The 22,785-nt window shown below is 39.1% G+C and overlaps 1 protein-coding gene across 1 annotated transcript; it reads left to right on the top strand.

The window, feature by feature from the left end:
* Positions 1 to 22,329, top strand: SLC25A24 (solute carrier family 25 member 24). Its single transcript, XM_056497387.1, has 10 exons — positions 1 to 366; positions 10,671 to 10,797; positions 11,280 to 11,367; positions 11,798 to 11,909; positions 14,394 to 14,552; positions 14,891 to 15,043; positions 16,092 to 16,199; positions 17,832 to 17,999; positions 19,059 to 19,209; positions 19,864 to 22,329. Exons 1-10 carry the CDS (start codon positions 181 to 183, stop codon positions 20,040 to 20,042), a joined length of 1,431 nt encoding a protein of 476 aa, XP_056353362.1. The 5' UTR covers positions 1 to 180; the 3' UTR covers positions 20,043 to 22,329.
* Positions 22,330 to 22,785: the final 456 nt, after the last annotated feature.

The following is a 22,785-nucleotide window of genomic DNA, read 5'->3' on the forward strand; positions in this document are numbered from 1 at the left end:
AGAGAGAGAGAGAGAGAGAGGGAGGCACGGGCGGAGCGAGGCCCGCCGCTCCCCGCCCTCCCGGGCCGGCCCTTCCCTTCCCTCCCGCAGCATCGCGGGCGGTGTCTCGTCCGCGCCCAGCTGCCGGGAGCCGAGGGACGCTGTCTGTCTGTCCGTCCGTACTCCCCGCACGGCCCCGACATGTTCCAGCTCCTGCGAGGCTTCCTGCTGCCCGCGGCCGCCTGCGACGGCAACAGGGATGGCGACTCCCGCTACGCCAACCTCTTCCGAAAGCTGGACCTCAACGAAGACGGCAGGGTGGACATTGCCGAGCTGCAGACGGGCCTGCGGGCCATGGGCATCCCTCTGGGGAAGGAGGCGGAGGAGGTGAGCGCGGCCGCAGGCGCTGCCGGGCGGGTTCTGCCGGCGGCCCTGGGCAGGGCAGGGGAAGGGAAGGCAGGGCAGGGGAAGGGAAGGCAGGGGAAAGCAGGACAGGGCAGGGCAGGGCAGGGCAGGGGAGGGCGAGGCCGGCCCGGCCGCTGAGCCCCGGCTCGGGGCGCGGCTGCTGCGCCCCGGAGCCGTGTCCGGCGCTCGGGGCCGTTCCTGGATGGAGCAGCCTCGGGCTGGCGTTCTCCCGGCCCGGGCCGCTGCTGCAGCGCCAGGGGCCGTTCCTGGATGGAGCAGCCTCGGGCTGGCGTTCTCCCGGCCCGGGCCGCTGCTGCAGCGCCAGGGGCCGCGCTGTGCTGGCACGCCCGCGGTGTAGGCGAAGGGTCCCGAGCGCGCACGGCTCCTCTGCCGAGTAGGTTTACTCGTCATGGGTGGACTTGTGATGTCCTTTGACTCCTTGATGAGTGATACTCGATAGCGCATTTCTCTTCCAGCATGATACAGGGTGGTAATTTACAGCTTTTGTCCGCCACTCCACCCATGAATAATCTAGATCAGAGTAAATTAGTGTTTGCTTTGGGCAGCAGGTACTGTAAACCTGCATAGCCTTAGGTTGCAATTTCAGAACTAGTTATTTAAGCTGAACACATGGACATGGAAGTTACTTTTCTTGGTATGGACTAGTGTCAGATACTGAGGCCCTTTATTAGAAAACGCACACTTGTAACAGTGGCCGTCAAACCAGGAAACTGACAGCGCTGAAAGTCTGTGGTGCGGCTTCTGCAGTGCTCAGCCGGACTATTACATTCCTTTGTCCCTCGTATCAATGTTGTGACCTCAGGAGTCAGTAAAACTGAAGTCATCCAGCATTGCAGAGTGATACTGACTTACACTAGCAGGCCTGACCTGTAACCTGGAAGAGAAACTTCTCTTTCCTAATTATTTCCAGTAATCCCCAGGGATCAGCATGTGAAATCATTTAAAGTGCAATTCTGTAGGCACAGTGTTTGTGTGCTAAGGCAAGTCCGTGCTGACAAGACACACACATGTGTTCATTTAGGCCGAGCAGGTGTGGGAGGAGCTACTATTGTAGCAATTCTGCTTGTTTCAGTTTAAAGAATGATTCCATTGCCTTCCACTGCCCTGCCTCTACCAGCTGTTGCATACTTTCTGAAAGAGTTCAAGGAAAAGGAATTTAGTTTTCAACTCCATTGTTAAAAGGTGTGTTGGGTCAATAATTCAGTGACCTTATGCTGATTGTGTGACAATTTTCCCCTGTGGTCTCATTATTTGGTCTCTGTTTTGCTTCCTTCTGTTAATTCTCTGTCTCCTGTACTTAAGAGAAAAGTATCCAACACCTCTTGAGTTGAATGGTGTTTATGCAAGAGTATAAATGAAAGCACACTTTCACTTCAGTATTGCTGCTGGTCAAAATCATCTTTACAATAGGCACGTTTGGTGTTCTTAGGCTTTTTGTAATTAAAGGAGGGACAGGTTGGCCTTTCTGGTTATCCATGAGAGTTGTCAGTGCTCAGAGCATGCTAGCTATGAATGTCAGTCACACATTACACACACATTGTTGTAAACCTGTTGTACCAGTTTGACTGTAACAATTTGGGGGTTTTACTTATATAGAACAATGGGGAAACAGGTGATCAGCTAATTTTCTGGTGTTTAGTGAAGGTGGTCTTCCCACATAATTCACTGAAAGCCCTGGTGTACTGCTGAAGATTTGAGCAACTTAGAATTGAAGTTCGAAGTTCTTTCTCAAAATCAGTGATCTTTGTTAATAGTGCACATCTGAGTAGGTGTCAGATTATTCTCAGTTGCTTCAGAATAGACTGAAAGGGATACACATGAAATAGACATACCTGGATGTAACAGAGAGCAGGAACTGCTGCCTCAGTTGTTAAAGATACACGGAGTAAACAATATGAGTCATCTTCTCGTTTGGGAGGGGTGGAGGAATTGTTGGAGTGCAGGGAAACTTCTGTGTGCTCACAGTTTGAACCATGGTGGGCACAGTTGGAACTACAGACTAGAATAGTGCTGTGTAGCTGTTCATAACTAGATCTCTTGTAATACCAGAGCCTCAGTAAGTCTTGCCTTCTGCTTCTTTCCTGCCTTTATGTGGCTAATCTGCTTCCTGTACTTTCTTGCAGCTCAAAGCTGCCTTCTCACACTTCAGGCTCTAAAATGATGGTGAATTCACTTTTTTTACTGCTTGGCAAAAAGGTATATTCTGATTTATTAATGAAGTCAGATATTGAATCATCATATTTGGAGAGGCAGAAGTAGTCTTATAATTACTGATAAACTAATGAGTAAGGAATTGAGACATGAAATATTACATAATAGGGAAAAGTGTTATTTACTGAATAATATCTGCTCAGCCCTGCCAGCACAGTGGCACCATGCACAGGCAGAGCTTGGGATATCCTAGAGCAGGGTCTGCTTTGGTGCCTCATGAGTGCATCAGAGACTTAAACATCATTATGTTGATGCTGATCTGTGTTAGGTTTCCAAAAATCTCTTGCAAGGCTGGCTTCCAGCACATAGGATGAAGTCCATATACCTGGGAGTGTTGGCTGTTCTTCTGAGCTGCTTTCTGGCTAACCTGTCTTCCTGGGTTTCACTGTAAGTCAATTGGTTGATCCAAACCTGTACCACCTTCACAGTATGGTGTTTGTGCTACTGGTACTGCTTTGCTCTTTTAAGTGCAGCTCCTCTCTAGAAGGAATTTGCATGTTTTAAGAGAGACAAAACTACTATCCATTTGAGTAGTAGACACTGGTATGCACCTTCCATCATCTGTGAACTTGTGTGGTAAGCTTTGGAGATGGCTTGATCTCCCTCTAAGGAAGAATCATTTTTTCCCCACAGCAAGACATCATAGCTCAGCCTGACAGAACCTCCTAAGTGTGTTCTGCTTGACCTGCCTTGTGGCAGTATCTGACACACAAAAGTAAATGACTGGAAAATCTGCAATGTGTGTTGCTTGGATGCTGCCAGGGTGACTCCTGTTTTATATTGTAGCATATTACCTGCCAGGAATGGGTTACTTTGCAAAGCTTTGCAGGAGATTCCTGACATAATGTCACAACATCTATGAAGGAGGAATTCAGTGTGGTAACTATCAAATGTTGCTCTACAAGCAATATTAACAGCTATTGTACAGTGACTTTGATAAGCAGGGCCAGTAAATAGATGCTGGGATCAGATCACAAATGATCTCATGCTGTGTCTTCAGTGAGTCTGGTGGGCGGGAGCACCATAAATGGTGTGAGTGGTTGGATGAAGAACTATTTTTGTTCATCCTTTCCTTCTGCTCCAATCAGTCCTACAGTAAATCTGTAGGAGGCGAACCCCGTATTTCAAGCTTCAGTTTGGGATAGGAGCAGCCAAGTATTCAAATTCAGGTGCTATTTATACATTGAGTTCTGGAGCTAGGAATAGGAAGATGTTACTGAAATGAATAACTGCATTTTGGAACCTGTCTAATGATCTTATTTGGACTAACTCCCTTAACATTTTGACATAAGCCTTTGGCTACATTAAAGCTGCTTTTTTTGGATAAAGAAACAGTGTGAAGAGACATCTCTGTGTGGTGGAGACATGGTCTAATGAGACTAAATTTGCAATTATCAGACTATCATCTGTTCAGAGTCAATGCCTGTTTCCTAAGATTTGAGTCCAATCAAGTCTAAAAATACTCAGAACACTGGAAGTATGTTTCTGCATTTAAAGCACAGGAAATTCAGAATTCTGCCAAGTGAGGCAGGCTGTGTTCCACTGCTGTCTCAGCATGAGATGGGTGAGAATGGCCCAGGTGTGTTTTGTTTCCTTCTGTGCTTTTCTCTGGCCTCTAAAACCTGCAGCTAGATAGTGCTTCAGAGCTTGGACTTTCCATAGCAGTTCTTGGTCCAGAAAGCACATACTTGTTTAGTGACTGAGCTAAATAGGTCCTTAAATATTTCTCTGCTGCTTTATTAAGATTTTTGCACTTATTTTAATTTTGGTAACTTCCCCTATGTGGCAAAATTAGATGGGTAGTAGACCAAGGTAACTGATGCCTCCATTTTGTTGTAGCTTGTCTGGAAACAGTTACTACTTTGGCAACTCTGAGGAAGATACATGGGCATCTTATATCACACTGTATCTGCTCTTAGAATTAATCATACCTGATATGCAGATACACGGTCTTAAAAGCTTCAGCACTTTCCTGTCTCTGTGTCATTCTTTGTATGCATTGAAGCTTTTTCTCTTAAGAGTTTGCCCAAAACATGGTATAGATTTAGAGTAGTCTGGCATCTTCAACTTTTTTATCAAAACATATGTCATGTGATTGTAGAAAACTGGAACAATTTAGTTCCTTTAAACTTCCCTTTTCAGATCATAACAGATGTGATGATTAGGACTGGTTATGGGGACTTAATAGTGAAATTCCACAAATATCTTCAGTAATGTATTCAATTTGTAACTTTGAAATTTAATGTATTCAATTTTCTTTGCTTTCATTGTAAGCAAACATGTAAATCATTATTTCTTTTCTGTGTCTACAGCTTCAGAAGTTTTAACTGATACATGCTGTAGTCTCCAAGTCTCCATATGAAAGAGTAAGATGAATCTGAAGTTTGTTTTCATAGCACTTTAAACATCCAAGGAGATAAAATGAATTATTTTTTAATACTAATGTGATAGGTGTTTTTCCTGACAGGGTACAGTGAATGATTAATTCATCCTCCTTCTGCTGCAAAGTGCAAGAATGCCAAGAATTCCCAAATCTGGGAATCCTCACCTCTGAGACATTTCTCAACCACTGTGTTGAACTGCTTTGCTATATCCCTGTCTTGTGTCCCAGGTGAACAAACAAGGGAAACTCTTAAATCTTTTGAGTTGAGTATGGCCAGGATGCCTCTGTAGCAGAGTGGTCCTATTTAATGGGAAAACTCAGTCTACCAAGTATGCTCAAAGTCAAAAATACCAGTGTAACTTGCAAAGAATGCTGAATCAAAGTTCAAGGGATAGTTTGCATCTTCCATGTATGCTGTTTCAGATTCTTGAAATTTAATTCATAGCTATGAGTTGAGAGAGTTTACCCAGGTCCTGAAGGAGCAGCCTCTGCGAGGCATTTTGGGAGAGCGTACTCACACTTGCATCTTGTCCTTTTTTGTCTCGTTTTCTAGAGATTCTGTTAGCTGACATGGACCAGGGAGAAGATCTCTGCTGGGGCTGTCCTGTTGCAGGGAGGAGCAGTGCCTGGGACAGGGAGCAGGAAGGGGAAGCTCTGCAGCTGATAGCAGCACTGCTGCTGTTGGGGGTGCAAGTCTGCTGTGCTGGAGTGGGGGGCTCCTCACATCTGTCTGCAGCAGGTTAAATATATATATGTGTACTCTTTACATGGTGGCAATATCCTTTGGGAGGCAAGAGAGTAAATATGAGTGCTGAATTTGGACCAGCTGGGAGGCCTTCAGAGGCAGTGCAAATTCCTGTTTTTCTGTATTGTGTTGGATTTCTGGAGGTGAAGTGTCAGTCTAGTTCATGTGTTATGTGGACTCAGTGGGCTATGATGCTGTGTGAACACATCCTCAGGCCCTTTCCCTTTATGGATTTATCTCCCAAGTGATGTAGTTTGACAAGGCTGACTCTAATAATCTTTGCTAGTGTCTTTGGGGTTATCACAGTCTGCATAAATTTGTGTAGTCTTAGCAGATATAAATAGGAAAAGGACTGTTGTGTGTGTGCAGTAAAGGAAGAAGTGTTGTGTATACTTCAGCTGTGACTGAATTTGGCATCCAATAATATTACAGCTGAATAATTTAAAACTGTAGACTGCAGAGCTATGTGAATGGCTAAAAAAATATTTTAGAGATAAAGAATTGAAAAATAGGAAAAAAAGGGAAAAAATGTCATGTTTGGTTTTATATATAGCATCTCTGATTTTAAAAGCAAGTGTGAAATGTGTGAATGTATAAAGGCTTGATATTCTTACTGTGGCACTGGAGTTCTTTGAATGCAGCATTTTTATCTGTGCCCTTTGGAACTCTGGGTGTAGAACACATAATTGCTACTTGCACCAGTGATGAATCTTGAAGTGCTGTTTTGTTCTTGTGTCTTGTAGATAGCATGATAGGAAGCCAGTAACTTCTTGATGAATCACTTCCTTTTAAATATTCTTTACATTATATTAATTAGCTGAAATACCAATGTAATGAATAGATTGGTAATCCTTTGTATTCAGCAGCCCCACCTTTTGTGCACAGTTCAGTTTTGTAAATGGAATGTAAAGGCCCATGCACAATACAAAAATAATGACACTAAATAATGTAAAAATTAGACTGTGAATTTAAAAGTCTACATAAAAACATCAAGATTTGTAGTGTATTGCATTCTTTGTCTTTACTTTGTAGCCATGAATGTGTTAAAGTTCACAACTTTGGCATAGAGCAATCTAATAATTCATCAGGACACTTACAGAGAAGGGTAGGGAGTTTTTGATGTGTATATAAAGCCTGTCTGTAATTCCTTTTTTTTCAACAGACCTGCTGACTGACTTACATTTCCACACCAAATACAGAGGTCTTCTGACAGAGTAGGAATTCAACACTGCAGCATGATTTATATAATGGGGAATTTTTTTAAAAAATACCTTCAGTGTTTCAGTCTGCCTGTGGCCTCTCGTGTTGGTGCTGCCTGGTTGTGCAGGACTTTGAAGGTAGCTGTATTAACAAAAAATGCAACAGAAAAAGAACAAAAATAGTAGAATTATGAAGAAAAAGAAAGAGGAGAGAAGACAAAGGTGACAGACAAATAGATCAGCACAGGAGCATTTTAGTCTGTTTGTGTGAAGGCCTGTAGCATTAAAAAGAAAAATCACAGAATCATAGCAGTGTTTGGTATTGGAAGTCACTTTTAAAAGGTCTTGTAGCCCAATTCCCCTGCAATAAGCAGGGACATTTTCAGCTGTATCAGGTTGCTCAGAGCCCCACCCAGTCTCACCTCAGATGTTCCCAGGGTGGAGCATCTGCCAGGCTCCAGGCAACCTGTGCCAGTGTTTTACCACCCTCATAGTAAAAAACTTCTTCCTTATATGTCACCTAAATTGACACTCATTACATTTAAAACCATTACTGCCTGTCCTATTGCTACTGACCCTGCTCAAAAGTTTGTCCCCATCTCTTTTATAAGCCCCTTTAAGTACCAACAGGGTGCAGTAAGGTCTCCCTGGAGCCTTCTCTTCCTCAGTCTGGAAAACTCCAGCCTTTGCTCACAGTAGAGGTGCTCCTGCTCTCTGATCATCTTTGTGGTCTCCTCAGGCCCCTCTGCACCAGCCCTGTGTCTTTCCTGTGCTGAGCACCCCAGAGTTGGACACAGCACTCCAGGTGGGGTCTCAGAGGGATGGATGAGCTGCTGCTCACACTTCTTTTTCTGGCTTTCTGGGCTGCAAGCACACTTTGCTAGCTCATGGCATCATCTAAACTGTCTTCCTATATCTGTCAGCAATTAACAATTCTTTGTGTGGTCACCATTTCATTTTGTCCAGTGAATTATCCATATTGCTTGGGGTTACAGTTTTTAGACAGTGAGAAAAAATGGTGTGCCTTGAAAAATAAACATTTGGATCTGGGCCTTTGTAAAGGTGAGGTGATCCCACAGTAAGGCTGTAACAAGAAATGGCAGGTTTTATGTGGCAGGCATGCCAAACATTGTTTCTCAGGACTTGTGAGTGAGTGTTGGCACCTTGGTTGGTTCCTGCTCTATTGTAAGCATGCCTATTTTAAAATGTGTCCAATTCTCCTCCATGTGAGAAGCTGGTGACCCAGGCACTGCAGAGTGACAAGAGGTTGTAATTATACAAAATCTGGTAGTGTATTAAATGCAGAACAGCGGAGTTGGATTCAGTGTTGAACTGAAGTGGGGAATGACTGACTGATGGAGTGGTTTGCTTGTGGAGGCTGTGGAATCTCCTTCCTTGGAGGTGTCCAAGACTCAGTTGGATTAAAATCACAACCTGATCTAATTAGACATGCTTTGAGCATTGGGGTTCAATGGACTCCAGAGGTTCCTTCAAGCCTGAATTATTATTTGATGCTGTGAAGGGGCAGTTTGTACCTAGGACTGAGTGTGTCAGGCTTCCCACAGAATCCAGGAGGTGTCATCCTGCTGGCTATACCCATGGAGTGTAGAACCCACCCAGGAGGAAGTTTCTGCCTGCCAAGCAGAAGACAAGCTTCTTTCAGTGCTCCTGTTACTTCCACAAACTTGCAAATTACTGATTTTAATCTGAAACTTTAACACCCACATAATTAGTTCATTTCATAGACACCAAGAGGATTTTGTTTGCATGAGCTTTTAGATTTGTACTGAGGAGAAAACACATGTGCCATACATTTTTGTTCCCTGTCATTTCTGTTCTGCTTCACTGAAAGTGGCTGAGACTGGCTTGAAGTCTGGAAAACAACTGTCAAAACAAAAGTAGGAAATGGAGAGTATGTTTGTGCTTACCCTTTTCTCATTGTTGCAGTGTGGATCCACTTCTTTGGCAGATGAACTGAAAGGTGCCCCCCTTCACACACAGAAATTATCAGCTCCCTAAATCTCCTAGGAGTTCCTGTTTTCTTTGGCTCACATCATCCTCAGCAGGGGAGATTTTGCAATTATAATTTAGTTCAAGTTTTGTCCTATCTGTGAGCCAGAAAACCACTTTCATTGTTGGGGTTTTTCTTTTTTTAATGGTTAATCTACTATCCTTTCTTAATTTCTTGTTAGAAGGTTATGGGTCAGACTGTATCCACAAATATCTGTAAATGTAAACTAGCTTTTTTTTTTTTTTTTTTGTAATGGGAGATTGTGAACAGCTCTAACTGTATTGACAGAGGCATGAAACTGAATTGATGAGTATATAACCTGTATTGACAGGTTATTAATAGAAATTAGAATCAAGCTGGACTTATGACTGTACTAAGAATGTTGCTTTTCAATGCTGATACCAAATCACAGTTATCTGAATATGTGGTATCTTGAGTTGATTTTTATTGTGCACAATTGCTGTATTGTGGGAGATAAATAATTTGCTCATTTCACTGTGGTGCACCACATAATTTTGTTCCATTTCATTAAGAAATCCTTGATAATCTTAAAAATTTAGTTTTTTTGAGATGAAACTTTTTGTAGAGGGCTAGGGAAATAAAGGAGGAAACATAAATGTATTTAGATGTCTTCAGTGTTTTTCAGACACCTGCAACAAATACACCAATTTTCTCCTTCCTTTGTGTTTAGTTTCTCTAGCCTAGAACTTGTTGGACTTTGGTCTTTTGAGGTCCTCTGATAATAAAAGAGGATTATACAAAATTAAAACCAGATTTTGCAGATTAGAACAGCCGTTCAAATCTTGTTTTATTGGATTGCTTTATTCAGAAACTACAGTTGCACAAGGCAGTCTGCTAAATAGAAGATACTTGGAAGAATTTTTAGCATATGCTTCACGCATAACCTGACTGCTGTGGAACTGCAGTTAATGAGGAAATTAAAGTACCTTTCTCATGCTGAAGTTTTCTGGCCCTGTGTTGGTGGAAAAGTGTCTGCCTGGGCTGTGTTTTGGACTTGTTTCCTGCAGCCCTGGCAATTGCATACCATGCATTCAATGCATAGTTAATTCTACATGAAGTGTTTCTATCTGCAGGACAGTTCCTAGGAAGCACGTGCAAGAAAGGAAGATAAGTGTGTTTGTATTTGTTAGAGGTTTGTTTAAAATTGTAGTCAGGGATTCAGTTTGAAGCAGAAAGCCAAGGTCTCAAACACTGAGGGCTGGACGTGCCAGTGGGGCAAGATCTTTGTAATTTTTTGGTCAGCATTTAAAGAGTTAATTGCTGTTTGTATTTTTTATCTTTATAATACATATCTTTATAATTCATTTTTATAATACATAATACATTTTATCTTTATAATACATAAGACCACTTGATTAAGATGGTAGTCAAGGTTCTGGTTATTTAACTGACAAATTTCATGTATGGAAACTCACAGGCTTAAACTTGTTCTCACTCAAGTTTTTCTCCTGTCCCTCACCTCTTCCTCCATAAATTATTTGATACTTGTAGGTATAACTTGCCAGTGCTGGTAAGAAACCTTTCTGCACAGAAAAGTTATGTAAATAATAAATCATGCTTTCTTAAATATATATTTGCTGCCAAGTGTTTTCTCTCCCTATGTAAATATTGAATGTGTTAAATACTGAAAACAAAATGATGCTTTGTGACCTGCTGTAATTTGGACAAATAAAATATTCATTTTTCTCTCAATAGAAAATTTTTAAAGCTGGGGATACTAACCAGGATGGACAGCTGGATTTTGAAGAATTTATGCAGTATCTTAAAGAACATGAGAAAAAGATGAAACTGGCATTTAAGAGCCTGGACAAAAACAATGATGGTATACCTTGATTTATTTTATTTGTTCAAACATTGTTTGAAGAAACTGCATTAAAAGTAGTGTAACATATTTGTCTGAACTGAAGCAAAAAGTTGTGAATATGGAATCCTCATTTATTTTCCTTAGCATGATCATAATTAAAGTTTGCTATAGGTCTAAAACAAAATTATTAATTATAGTCTTTATTCTTTCTATTTTCTCCAAGTGTACACTGAACTGGGGCTCCTTGTTCCCCAGATGGAGAAACTGTGAGGAAATTTCTGACTATTTCTAGCTATTAAAGATAAACTAGTTTTTAACTAACTGTATATTTGCATCCATTTGCTTTGTCCTTGTAGTAGACAATCAAAACACATCATCTATGGTAAGTTGATTTTTAAATCATCTTTGCAATTATTCAGCTGTTACAATGAGCTCCAAGGTGCTAAGTTTATTAAGATCCATGTTTTAAATATGTATAATTTTTATTTTAATGTTTCAAGGAAAAATTGAAGCCTCAGAAGTTGTCCAGTCCCTCAAGATATTGGGTATAAACATTTCAGAAAAACAGGCAGAAAAGATCCTACAAAGGTCAGGAATTACTATTTTTAGATGCAGCTTAATCTTCCTTGTATTGTTAATTTTTATATTTTTCTATTTCAGAGATGGGGATAAATGTGATTATGACTTTGAAAGGTGTTGGTAGTTACTATTGGAGCATCTGGTTCTGGGAGGAGAGTGTTACTTTATTTCTTTGTAGATGTTTTTGATAGAAAGAAGCACTATATTATGTTTTAAAATGGAATAGGACATATGCACTTGGATAAAAGAAGCATAATATTGAAAGGCTATGGTAGATTCAGCCTTGAAGTTGCTATATGGAATTTACAGTCAGTTATTGATGTGATAACCCAAGTTAAAAAAAGGGGTTGGGGGGAGGAGGGGGAAGAAAAAGCAGAAAACCAGAACAAAACCCCACCATTACTATTTGCTTATATAGTTTTATTCAATTTCTTTTCAGTATTGATGCTGATGGGACCATGACAGTAGACTGGAATGAGTGGAGAGATCATTTTATGTTTAATCCTGCTACAGACATTGAAGAAATAATTAGATATTGGAAACATTCCACTGTAAGTTCAACTTCTCTTTTAACCTTGTGCAGCTCTTAAGTTCTCTGCTGTGTTAATTTGTGATATTGAGTGTAATAGCTTCACACTTGTTATATTTCAGGCATATCTGTATTGTTTGGTTTTGCTTTTCACTTCATGCTCTCCCATTTACAAGCAGGATTGTATCAGATGAGTTCCTTCTGGATTAACAACTTCATCTAAACTTTGCAAATAATTATCAGTAATTCTTGAGACAGAATCTTTTTTCTCTTTTGGAGGTGCTTTATAGAAAAATAATAGCCACAATATTAAATCTTTTTCTTTGCACATTACAGTACACATTGGTTTGTTGAAACAACTTATATGGACATTTTAACTGTTTCTTAGGTTGAAATTAGTATTTGCAGTTATACAGTATCATTGTAATTATCATAAAATCACTGGTGTCTTTACTGGTGATTTTTCTGTGCACATCATGCTCTTTTGTGCTCTAGAATTTAATTTAAGCATACAGAATATACAGCAATAGGTTATCCACTATGCAGAGAAATTTTTAAAGTTTTGATTGAATGGAGCTGTTGACACCTCAGTGACTGATTTTTAAGGACAATAATAAAGTAAGTAAACCAACAGTAATCCTATTTGCTAAATATCCTTCCTGTAGATTATTGGAGGAAATAAAATAAGGCTAGATGCCTTTGAATATAGTGAGACCATTTATGTCTCCAGGGATTAGTCAGCATTTCCATAATAAAAAACACTTTATGAGATCTGAGAGCTTTGAGTGTTTGACACTGTACAACCTCAGTTCAGGAATGCTTGCCAAAAGGGAGTTAGCTCCCTGTTTGCTGAAGAAAGCACTTGAAGCACTGCTATGAGATCAAATAGTCCTGGTCCCAGCTTACTTAGTGGAAAAAGCCTTTGCTTTAATAAAATGCTCCTTACTATTATTAAACATAAGATCTGTATTTTTCTTTTTTTATTATGGAATGTCATCAGTTGCCCCCCAGAAACAGCTGAGGGAGTCTCCTGTGATCTTAGTGTTGCAGTCAGCTGATGACCCAGTTATCACAGCAGGCAAAATCCAGCAACACAGCTGGTCTTTGAGATAAGAGCAGATGTGAGACCTCCCAGCCTGGCTGGCATTAACAGACAGCTCTTACAATTCTGTTTTTATTATATAGTTGCTATCAGACTCTCCCAAGCGGATAGCTACAATGGCAGAGAATCATTATGTGGCCTGTCTGTTATAAACACCCTCAAATTTGTCTTTCTGTTTCCTTAGTTGTGTTTAGGTCTTGGTACACACAAGGTTTAAACCCTGGTAAATATGCATAATATCTCTTAGAACACTACATTTATGTTTTGAGTTTTGGTTGATCTTTTGATGTTTCCATATAGCTGAGCAACGGATGACACCTTACTTTGAAACTTCAAATTTGAGAAAGATGAAAGGATTTTCCAATTAATCTGTTCTGTGTTCAATATCAGTATCAGAATAGTTGGTGCTTATCCTTTTTGTCCAGTGTCTGTATTTGCACTATGCATTCTGCAATTTTTGTCCCAAATGACCAGGACAGTATTCTGTCTACTAACAGAGAGAGAATGCAGCATTAATTAGGGATATAATGTCTACAGTTAAAATCAATGGTAGGTCAAAGGTTTATCAGTTAATACACTTCCTGGTCAGTACTTATCAGTTATTAATACATTTTTGTTCTTTTTATTAACAAAGTGACAAGTGAGATTTCATAGTGTTATGTCTTAGTTTTATCATTAAAACCTATTTTAATATTGTTCTTTGATCAAATCCAATGGCAATACAAACATGCCCCCTTTAGTGAAATTTCAAACTTTTATGGTTGAAAAAAGTAATTAAATGTGTCTAACTGATGATAAGAAAATCTATAAGGTATTTGTCAAACTTTTCATTTTGTGGGATAATACACAGCAGTTACCAGAAATAGAATGAATATTCTGATATATCAGCTGTTAAAACCCTGCTTTCAAATGTTGGGCAATGTGGGGGAAGGAGACATCCCACATGTGTGAATAAATTACTGTGAGAGAAATCTCTTGTTAGCAACCTTAGGAGATTACCAAACTAATCCCACAAGACTGTCTGGTGAAAGGTTAGCTGCAACATATAAGCATTTGAGCTTTAGTGCTGACTTTAAAGGACTGCTGATCATGACAGAATGTCTTTGGTTGGGCCGTACTCAAGGAGGAAATTTGTCGTAATTTTTAATGATGATGGTGCAGTCTTTGAAATGGTGGGTCTGTGGTGTTACTGCTCAATATCTATGTAAAGTCACTTAAAGCTGCTTTTCACTGAATAGCAATGCATAGCAAGTTAATTATAGAATGTAAGTTAGAGATATTTGTAACTAGCACTTTATTTGCACATTCTTAGGTAGTATGTTAATTTGGAAGTCGAACTGTGGATGAAACTGAGGTGATGGAACGAGATAGTTATTTGCACATCTTTGCTTTGGATTCATAAAGGTACTGGATATAGGAGATAGCTTGACTGTTCCAGATGAGTTCACTGAGGAAGAGAAGAAGACTGGGCAGTGGTGGAAGCAGCTGTTGGCAGGAGGAGTGGCTGGTGCTGTCTCTCGAACAGGTACAGCACCCTTAGATCGCCTCAAAGTCATGATGCAGGTAAGGTGCAGTGTTCAAAAATTTGTTAGTTTCCAGTGTGTCACTTCAGTTTTTAGAGATTTGTTGGGAAAAAAATTGAGGGCCAGGGTCAGTGTTTAAATTGCAGAGGTCTGGCTATGTTTTGACAATTTTTTTGTGTACATAAAAATGGTATTTTATAGATGTGGGGAAAAATGTAAGCAAAATGTTTTGGTACTAGTGCTACTTAGATTTTTTTCAATTGTGCATATGGTTTCACTAGTTGATATATTTAATCAATTTAATACTGATTAGTTTTATAATTAATGAGAGCAGTGTTCTCTACTGTGACTTTAGTTTTGGGTTGTTTTTTTTTTTAGGTTCATGGTTCAAAGTCAAACAAAATGAATATAGCCAGCGGTTTTAAGCAAATGTTGAAAGAAGGTGGTGTCCGATCCCTTTGGAGGGGGAATGGTGTAAATGTTGTGAAAATAGCTCCTGAAACAGCTATTAAGTTCTGGGCTTATGAACAGGTAGGATAAATCAAGAATGAAAATAATGCTAAATGAATTCCTTTATCACTCCCACTGTTCATTATTGGCACTGTTGTATTATATAGGACTTGTCATGGTTGGGGATTTTGTCATAGTAATTTGAGTGACTTTCAGATTTAAAATAGTCTATCTAAAATTCTTATTATTAGGCAGATTTTACTGTTGTATTATAAGCAGTGCAAATAAATTATATCTGCTGCATGTTTTAAACTGTCCCTGATTCTGCATGGCTTTGTGTGGAGCACTGCACTAATATCTAGATTGTTGCTGCAAAGTGACAGGCAAAAAGTTTGTACATTATGCTAGCTGAACTTACAGGGGATCCATTTAAAGTCAAATATCACAGTGCCAATGTCTGTATGCTATGTATGATGCCCTCATCCTGGATTTCAGAGTTATATTTACCTCTGAATCAGCTTTAAGCATCATGTTAAGGCCTAATCCTCCTTTGGAAAATGAACTCCCATTCTGGTGTATTTAAATGAGCGTTATTTTTGCTCTGTGAGGCTTGCTAGTGCCTCAGATAAGACCAAATGAGCATATTGCACATCTCTGTACAAGGAGGAGATAAAAACAACAAAATATCCAATTATCTTGGGGATGTTGCAAGGCTGAACCTTGAGTAACCTTGGGCACATTATTCTTTACTTGTGGAATGACACAGTATGTACAGTGCTCAAAGTGCTTCTGTGAAATTGATAGTTAATCTCTCATTCTTTGATTGGACAACTGGATCTGCAAAGGAATTTGGTTCCTTTGTTTTCTGGAGTTCTTAGTGTAGTACCCTTGTGTTGGCAGTTTGCAGAGCACCTGATGGTACTGTAGGTGACTGAGGTATTTAATCTAAGAATTCTTGCAGGCTGGAATGTTTATTGCGTTCTGGAGAATCTTTTTGGGTTAGCAAAAGTAACTGTAAATGCATGAGAAACCAAGAATAGCTTGAAAAGACATGGTTTACTATACTCTTGCCTTTTACAATAACTCTTGCCACTCCTAAAAAACGTGTGTTTGTTTTTTAACTATACAGTATAAGAAGATACTCACTAGGGATGATGGAAAGTTAGGCACTGTTGAAAGATTTGTATCTGGTTCTTTGGCTGGAGCAACAGCACAAACTTCTATTTATCCCATGGAGGTAAGAGAATCTGCTTCCATTGGAGACTGCAAAATGTTTGGTTTGTTTCCTAAGTAAACCCCATTTTGCTCTTGAAAATATTGTAAAAATTCTCTCTAGTCTGATACCCTAATTTATTTTTACTTTGTGCTTCCTTTCAGACTTTCAGTGCTAGGCATTTTAGAATATACTATGTTCTAACTGATTCTTGTAATTTTTCCATACATTTTGCTGTATAATATTTTTTAAAACAGTATTTAAATAAAACCTAGTGCAGGAAAAAAGATCACCCAAGAACATTTACAATGTTTCCAAGCCTTTTGTAAACTGGGCATAAATCCTTTTCCTGCTATATGTAAGCAAGGAATGGTCTTGTCTGTTCACTTCTGTTGTGTTATGATGGGAAGCTGTGTCTGATAAGGAGAACAGTGTGGGGAAGGATGTAACAGCTACAGCTAAGGCTGGGTGGATTGGCTGCTCTTTCCCCTGGAGAACATACCTATAGGTGGTACTACACATTGCAGTTGAACTTATTAAATGTTAATTAATTGTTATTGTTATTAATGTTAGTTAAATGTTACTATGTTAACTGCTCCAGTGCAATTGTTACACGCCATTTCACAGAAACAGGATGTATTTTCTGTACTGCTGGTTCCCCAGAAGGTTTATCACTTATGCAGAATAGGTGTTGGGGCTGGGACTAAACCAATACCAACATCAAGTCTGGTAGTAATGGCAAAGGTAACCTAAATAGCTTTTCATAGCTGGGGATTTCAGTAGGAATGGAACTGTTTTCATTGCTGAAGTGAGAATGATCTCTTTAAAGGACATCCTGCCCTGAGTGCAGAGATGGGTTAAGTTAGGGAAGAACTGAAACATGATGTAGATTGTCTGGATCATGCTGCTCAGTGGAGACTAGGGAATTGTTCTGCAATATCTTCAGGTCTTCCTCACAAAGATATGGTACTGTCCTAGAAGTGTTTTTAGGATGTTTCTATGTAAGAGAGAAAAGCCAAGTGCCAGGAAATTCCTGAGGAAGATGCAGTCCTGTGAGACTTTAAAGACCAAATTATTGCTCAGGAAACTTCCTCTGTGGTTTCTTTTGGTTGCTGTTATTAATTTCTTTGTCCTAGGATGCAGTACAGACTTACTTGCATTATTAATCCAGGTGCTGGGTTTCAGTAGTGAGACACAATCCCTGTGTTCTTCAACTACCTTTCTAAGTGTCATAGTTTTTGAAATACTGTTTTCTTAATATGCTTTTGTATTCCCAGACCAGAAGTAACATCTGCTAGCATGTTAGTACTCTTACTTGTGCCTTAGCTAATACTTCTGTTGAATATTGCCTACACTGTTGCCTTCAAGTTGATCAAGTAACTGCCTGTTTTAATCAAGAAAATAAAGCTAACATGCAATTTTAAAAGGCTAAGAATTTATAAGCTAATATATAGTAATATGTGGTGCTCTGCTCTAAGGTCAGAACTTGAAGAAGCCTGCTGCTAGCAAGGCCTTACCAGTAATCAAAGGAGATTTGCAGCACCAAAGTGCAAAGCAGTTCTAGAGAATTGAATAAGCAGAGATATACTGTGTATCTAAAATAGATTAATAAATAGGTGTGTAATTAAACTGCTATTTATTTTTTTTTTTTTTTAGGTTTTAAAGACCAGATTGGCTGTGGGTAAAACAGGGCAATATTCTGGGATGTTTGACTGTGCTAAGAAGATTTTAAAAAGAGAAGGCCCAAAGGCCTTCTACAAAGGCTATATTCCTAATATTCTGGGCATAATTCCTTATGCTGGCATTGACCTTGCTGTTTATGAGGTGAGTTTAGATCACTGAATGCATGTAGCTGTTGTTAATTAATTTACAAAAAGCCTAAATATTTTTTAGGATGTTTGTATTATTGTACTATTACAGCTGGTTCAATTTTAAAAAGACAAGTGACACTTTCCACTAATGTTGACCTCAGTGTTTCTGTTTGCTCCTCTTCAGAAGTGCCTGGGTAGATGTGCTCTTCCTTGCAAGAGTACCAAGCAGAAAATGTGCTATGAGAGGATTGTACAGATCTTGGCAGTACCACAAGTTTTCATACTTACCTGACCTTGTTAGACTGGAACATACCCATTTTATAGGAAATATGTGCCTTTAAAAGGATATTCATGTTATGATAGTTTATACATTCTTTTGCCAGTTGTGAGGTTTATGAGTGGGTTATATTAACCTGAATTCCTTGTGTGTCTGTGCATGTCACCAGAATTCTTTCTGGCTGACACAGCTTTTCTGAGGAGCTTGAAACACTGCTGCCTTTCCTTTCCAGAGAAACTGGCACCTATTTCACCCACCAGCAATGCTGAAAGTCTTTTATCTACCTTAGACAATACATGTTGCTTCAAAGTGTGTTAAATAACTCAGATGCACAGACTAATTTTTTTGTAGTCTAGACAAATCTTTTTTGACACTGAATTAGTATTCACCAGAATTGCTTGAATGAATATTTTCAAAGCTGTGTGGAATTTCTTTTCTACAGTTTGCATCCTTGTATCTGCATGGGATGATATGCACAGCTGTGTGAGCTTTTGTTGCGCCCTGTGGGGTGCTGTTTCCCTCCTCCTCTCCCCAAAGTATTGCAGGTGCATGGGCACTTCCCTGCTGCTGGATCTTTTAAGGATTTCTCTTCTAGGTACTAACTCTTGTAGTCTGGTTCAAGCCTCCCTGTATGCCAAGGTTTTTACCTGTGCACCTCAAGCATGTAGGACTGGCCCAGTGAAATTGGTGCTTTTCAGGACTGAGCTCTTAGGATTTGTTATGAATAAAGAAGCATTTATTTACCTTTTGGAATGCAGATCTCTTGTCTTACTGTTTAATTTTGTACCTTGGCAGCTCTTAAAGAGTACGTGGCTAGAACACTACGCATCGAGCTCTGCGAACCCAGGTGTGTTTGTGCTCTTGGGGTGTGGCACCATTTCCAGCACATGTGGGCAGCTGGCCAGTTACCCTCTGGCTCTCATCAGAACACGCATGCAGGCTCAAGGTGAGTTCTCTTCTACTGAAAATGCTCCTGTGTGGCCACATGAAAATTGTATCATGTGGGACAGCTCTAGGAGAGACCTGGGAATGAAAAAAAAGAACTTTGAAAAATGAAGAATGTATCTAGAAAATTCTTCCTTATGTTGGTCCCTTCTCCCTCTTACCCCCAACACTGTTGTTCTTCATACTCAATTTAAAAAGTAACATTTCAAGCACTGGTGCTTTGTATATTCTGAGAGCCACATTCCATACAAGACTACCAGACATAGCCCCTCTCATAGTCTGGAAGCACTCTTCTAAACTTTACAATGCTTTCTAAATTTTAGAGATTAAATTATAGGGCTTGAATTGTTCTGTGAGGGTAGACAGCAATGTTTAGTCTGTAGGACATTTCATAAGGATAGTTTCATAGTTGAGATTTTTGTTTGATAGGTTTTTGCACAGACTTAAGGATGGGAGCCTAGATTTCCAAAGGAACATAGGTGGATAATGCTTTCCACTGGGATTTAGACACATGGATATCTCCCAAATGCTTGGGATTAAAATATCTCTTTTCAGTGGACTGAGATAGTAGGCTTATGATGCAGGAGTTTACTACTTGCTCAAGATTTATAGTATTACTCAAATTGTTTTATAACATATGATCTTTTTGTTCTAGCCTCAGTGGAAGGAGCTCCACAGTTAAACATGGTTGGTCTCTTTCAAAGAATTGTTGCTACAGAGGGACTCCGAGGACTTTATAGGGGCATAGCACCTAATTTTATGAAAGTGCTTCCAGCTGTCAGCATCAGCTACGTTGTATACGAAAAAATGAAACAGAATTTGGGAATAGCATGAAATGAAAGAAAAAAGTGAGATGCTTCTAATGCTGTTGGAGACACCAGAACAATAATGTTTTCTCGAGAAATCTGCTCTCACAATTAGAGACAGATCTTTATAGAGATGCTGCAACTTCCACATTTGCCCTTAAGTGGGAAGAAACTTTCTTAAATTTTAGTTCACCATTTTTAAACAGATACTTATATTGCACTTTAAAAATGTCACTGAGATGAAAAAAAAATCAAGAAACTGTCTTTAAATCAGCAGTATGTTTTTATTTTTAGGAAATCATGCATGTTTTTACTCATTGGGGTTTTTTAAATTTGTCCTTTCTAAATGTGTATTTGTCTTGGATCAAACCAAAGGTAGAAGAGATTTATACTGCCTTGAAACTGAATATATGAAAGTGACTTTTTGTTTTGTCACGCTGCCTATACTCAAGCAATTCACAGGCGACATTTTGCATGCCTAGAAGTGAGCACTTTTGTTATTTTTGAAGACTGAATGTTAAGTTCATAAGAAATAAGATCTTGAACACACACAATGATGGAATAACACATTAAAATGTAGCCCATCACCTTTGTCTTCAGGCAAATATTTTTTATTTTTCATTATTTAAAGAGCCTGACAAACTGCTGTTCTGCAGTATTGGAATACCTCAAATGGATTCACACGGTATTTTTGGAATACAATCAGCAATTTTGATAACTTGCTTCACTGAACCTGCTTTTCATTGCACTTGTAAATGTCAGCACCATTAACCATGGCAAAATTTGGGTTACAGCTGCATGTTTTATAGGATCATAATAACAAAGGAACAGAAAAAGCTTGGATATTAGATCCATTCCATACAAGTGCAAGTTGCTGTTTAAAAAGATGATGGAGGATTCAGTATGAAGCTGGTAGTAATTGCAGTACAGCAAATGGCAGAGCTGCTCATAGCTGCCTCATTTTGGACTCTCCATTCTTTCCCTTATTCAGAGGGCTACATCCACTACGTGCTTTTAGCCAGTAGAGAATTGCATTATGTAATAAAGGTTTTTTACAGTTTTGTCATATGAGATCAGTCTTCCGTGCACAGTGGCTGGGGATGTGAAATTGGGATAATAAAATACGGAAGTGTTTTGTCCAGGTGACCAAGTGGGAGTGCTAACCTCAGGTGCCCATCAGATTGATGTTAATGCAGCATGCAAAGCATGCACACTGTTAGTGCTTGAGAAACAGCTCCTCCTCAAAAAACAAAGCAGCCCTTCCTCAATGCAGAAAGTTAGGCGTTTCCATGTGCAAGTTCTCCCAAAGTGACTTCCTTTTCTTCTTTTTTTTTTTTTTTTTTCTGTGTGTGTGGAGGGGCACACAGTTGCCTTCAGGCCTGAACACTGAAATGGATTAACAATTATTACCAGACTAATTTGTTAGGGTTTTTCTGCTTTCGGTAATGTGTAGTCTCTTAATCTTAGTAAATTCGAGATTATACTTACCTTGACCTTCTAAAAGCAACTGCTCTTAGACCACTTTCTGAAATTGGATTACTGAAGGAAGAACTTTATTCTGTTAAGGTTATTAGGGTCTTCTTTTAAATTCTTTCTTTTTTTGGGTGGGCATGAGGGGTGCATGGTTTTTTTGTTGTTTTTTTTTAAGCAGACAAATAAGCAACCAAGCAAAAATAACTGCCTGAATCTCCCTTTTTCTATGTATGCTTTGGGCTGTATTTTTCAAACAGCAATCACATGTAAATTTATGTTCAGTGCTTCCATGGCTGGTGTTTATTCTCCATAAAAGATAGCAATTCCATAAAATCTGTATTATAAATTTTTTTGTCACATTTCAGAAAATGGCAGCTGTAGCTGTATTTTGGCCTTCCCTTTAGGGAAATGTTGGACTTTGCACTTTAAAAAAAAAAAGTAATTCTGTCCAAATCATTTATATGTATAATGCCTTTCTGAATTGAGTTTTTCTTGGTTTTGCCAATATCTTTGTACCTTTGGGATTTGTGAGTTGATAATTTTGTTTGACTGCGACCAATGAGCAAATGTATTGTGTGTGTGATGTAAAGATGACTTTAGCATTTCTATCTTCCAGACTTGTTCCATTTTGTTTATAGTGTGCAAGTGCCATTATGAGTATTGAAATTATGGTGACCCTTTCAAATGTTGAAAAGATGAGCTGTTTCAGTTTTGATTTTTTTTATTATGTGCCTTGATGATGACTGTGTTCAATTGTGTATTCTTTGTCTCTTAAATGTATGTTTACCTTTTTAGCTCTATAAAACTACCAGTTTCTAATAAATCTTTGTTTCCTTATCTGGCTGGAGTGTGCTGATGTGTTTTTTCCAAGGTTTGATAGATGACACTTTTTATTGCATTATATGCATAATACTCAATGTAAAAAATGAAGGCAATTGATCTAAAAAGTTTCAGAATAGACTATGCTTTGCTATTACACTGATACTTGGAAACAGTTTGAGAAGTCGATTGTCCTCCTGTTTAAAACTGTCTCATTGCCTAATGGAAGACCTGTTAATGGAAGACATGTTTAATATTTTTGCTAGTTCATTGAACAATATTAGCCAATAATTTGCTCCTATGTATGTTGTGTGACGGAACTCTTAATAATCAGGGACAAACATGCTTGCTTGTATTACTGCTGATCTTGCTTTGTTGTTAATCTTACTTGTTAGTCAAAGGATCAATATAAAATCTTTTCAAGATAATTGACTTAATTTACTCTGCATGTGTAGCATGGCTATGCTACTAAAAGCTTG

Source organism: Oenanthe melanoleuca, chromosome 8 (assembly GCF_029582105.1).
Source record: "Oenanthe melanoleuca isolate GR-GAL-2019-014 chromosome 8, OMel1.0, whole genome shotgun sequence".
Taxonomy (NCBI): Eukaryota; Metazoa; Chordata; class Aves; order Passeriformes; family Muscicapidae; genus Oenanthe; species Oenanthe melanoleuca.

Coding starts and splice junctions, on each gene's coding strand:
- SLC25A24 (XM_056497387.1), top strand. CDS start 181: ATGTTCCAGCTCCTGCGAGGCTTCCTGCTGCCCGCGGCCGCCTGCGAC. Junction 11,368..11,797: donor GCAGAAAAGATCCTACAAAG/GTCAGGAATTAC, acceptor ATTTCTTTTCAG/TATTGATGCTGATGGGACCA. Junction 19,210..19,863: donor AACACGCATGCAGGCTCAAG/GTGAGTTCTCTT, acceptor TTTTTGTTCTAG/CCTCAGTGGAAGGAGCTCCA.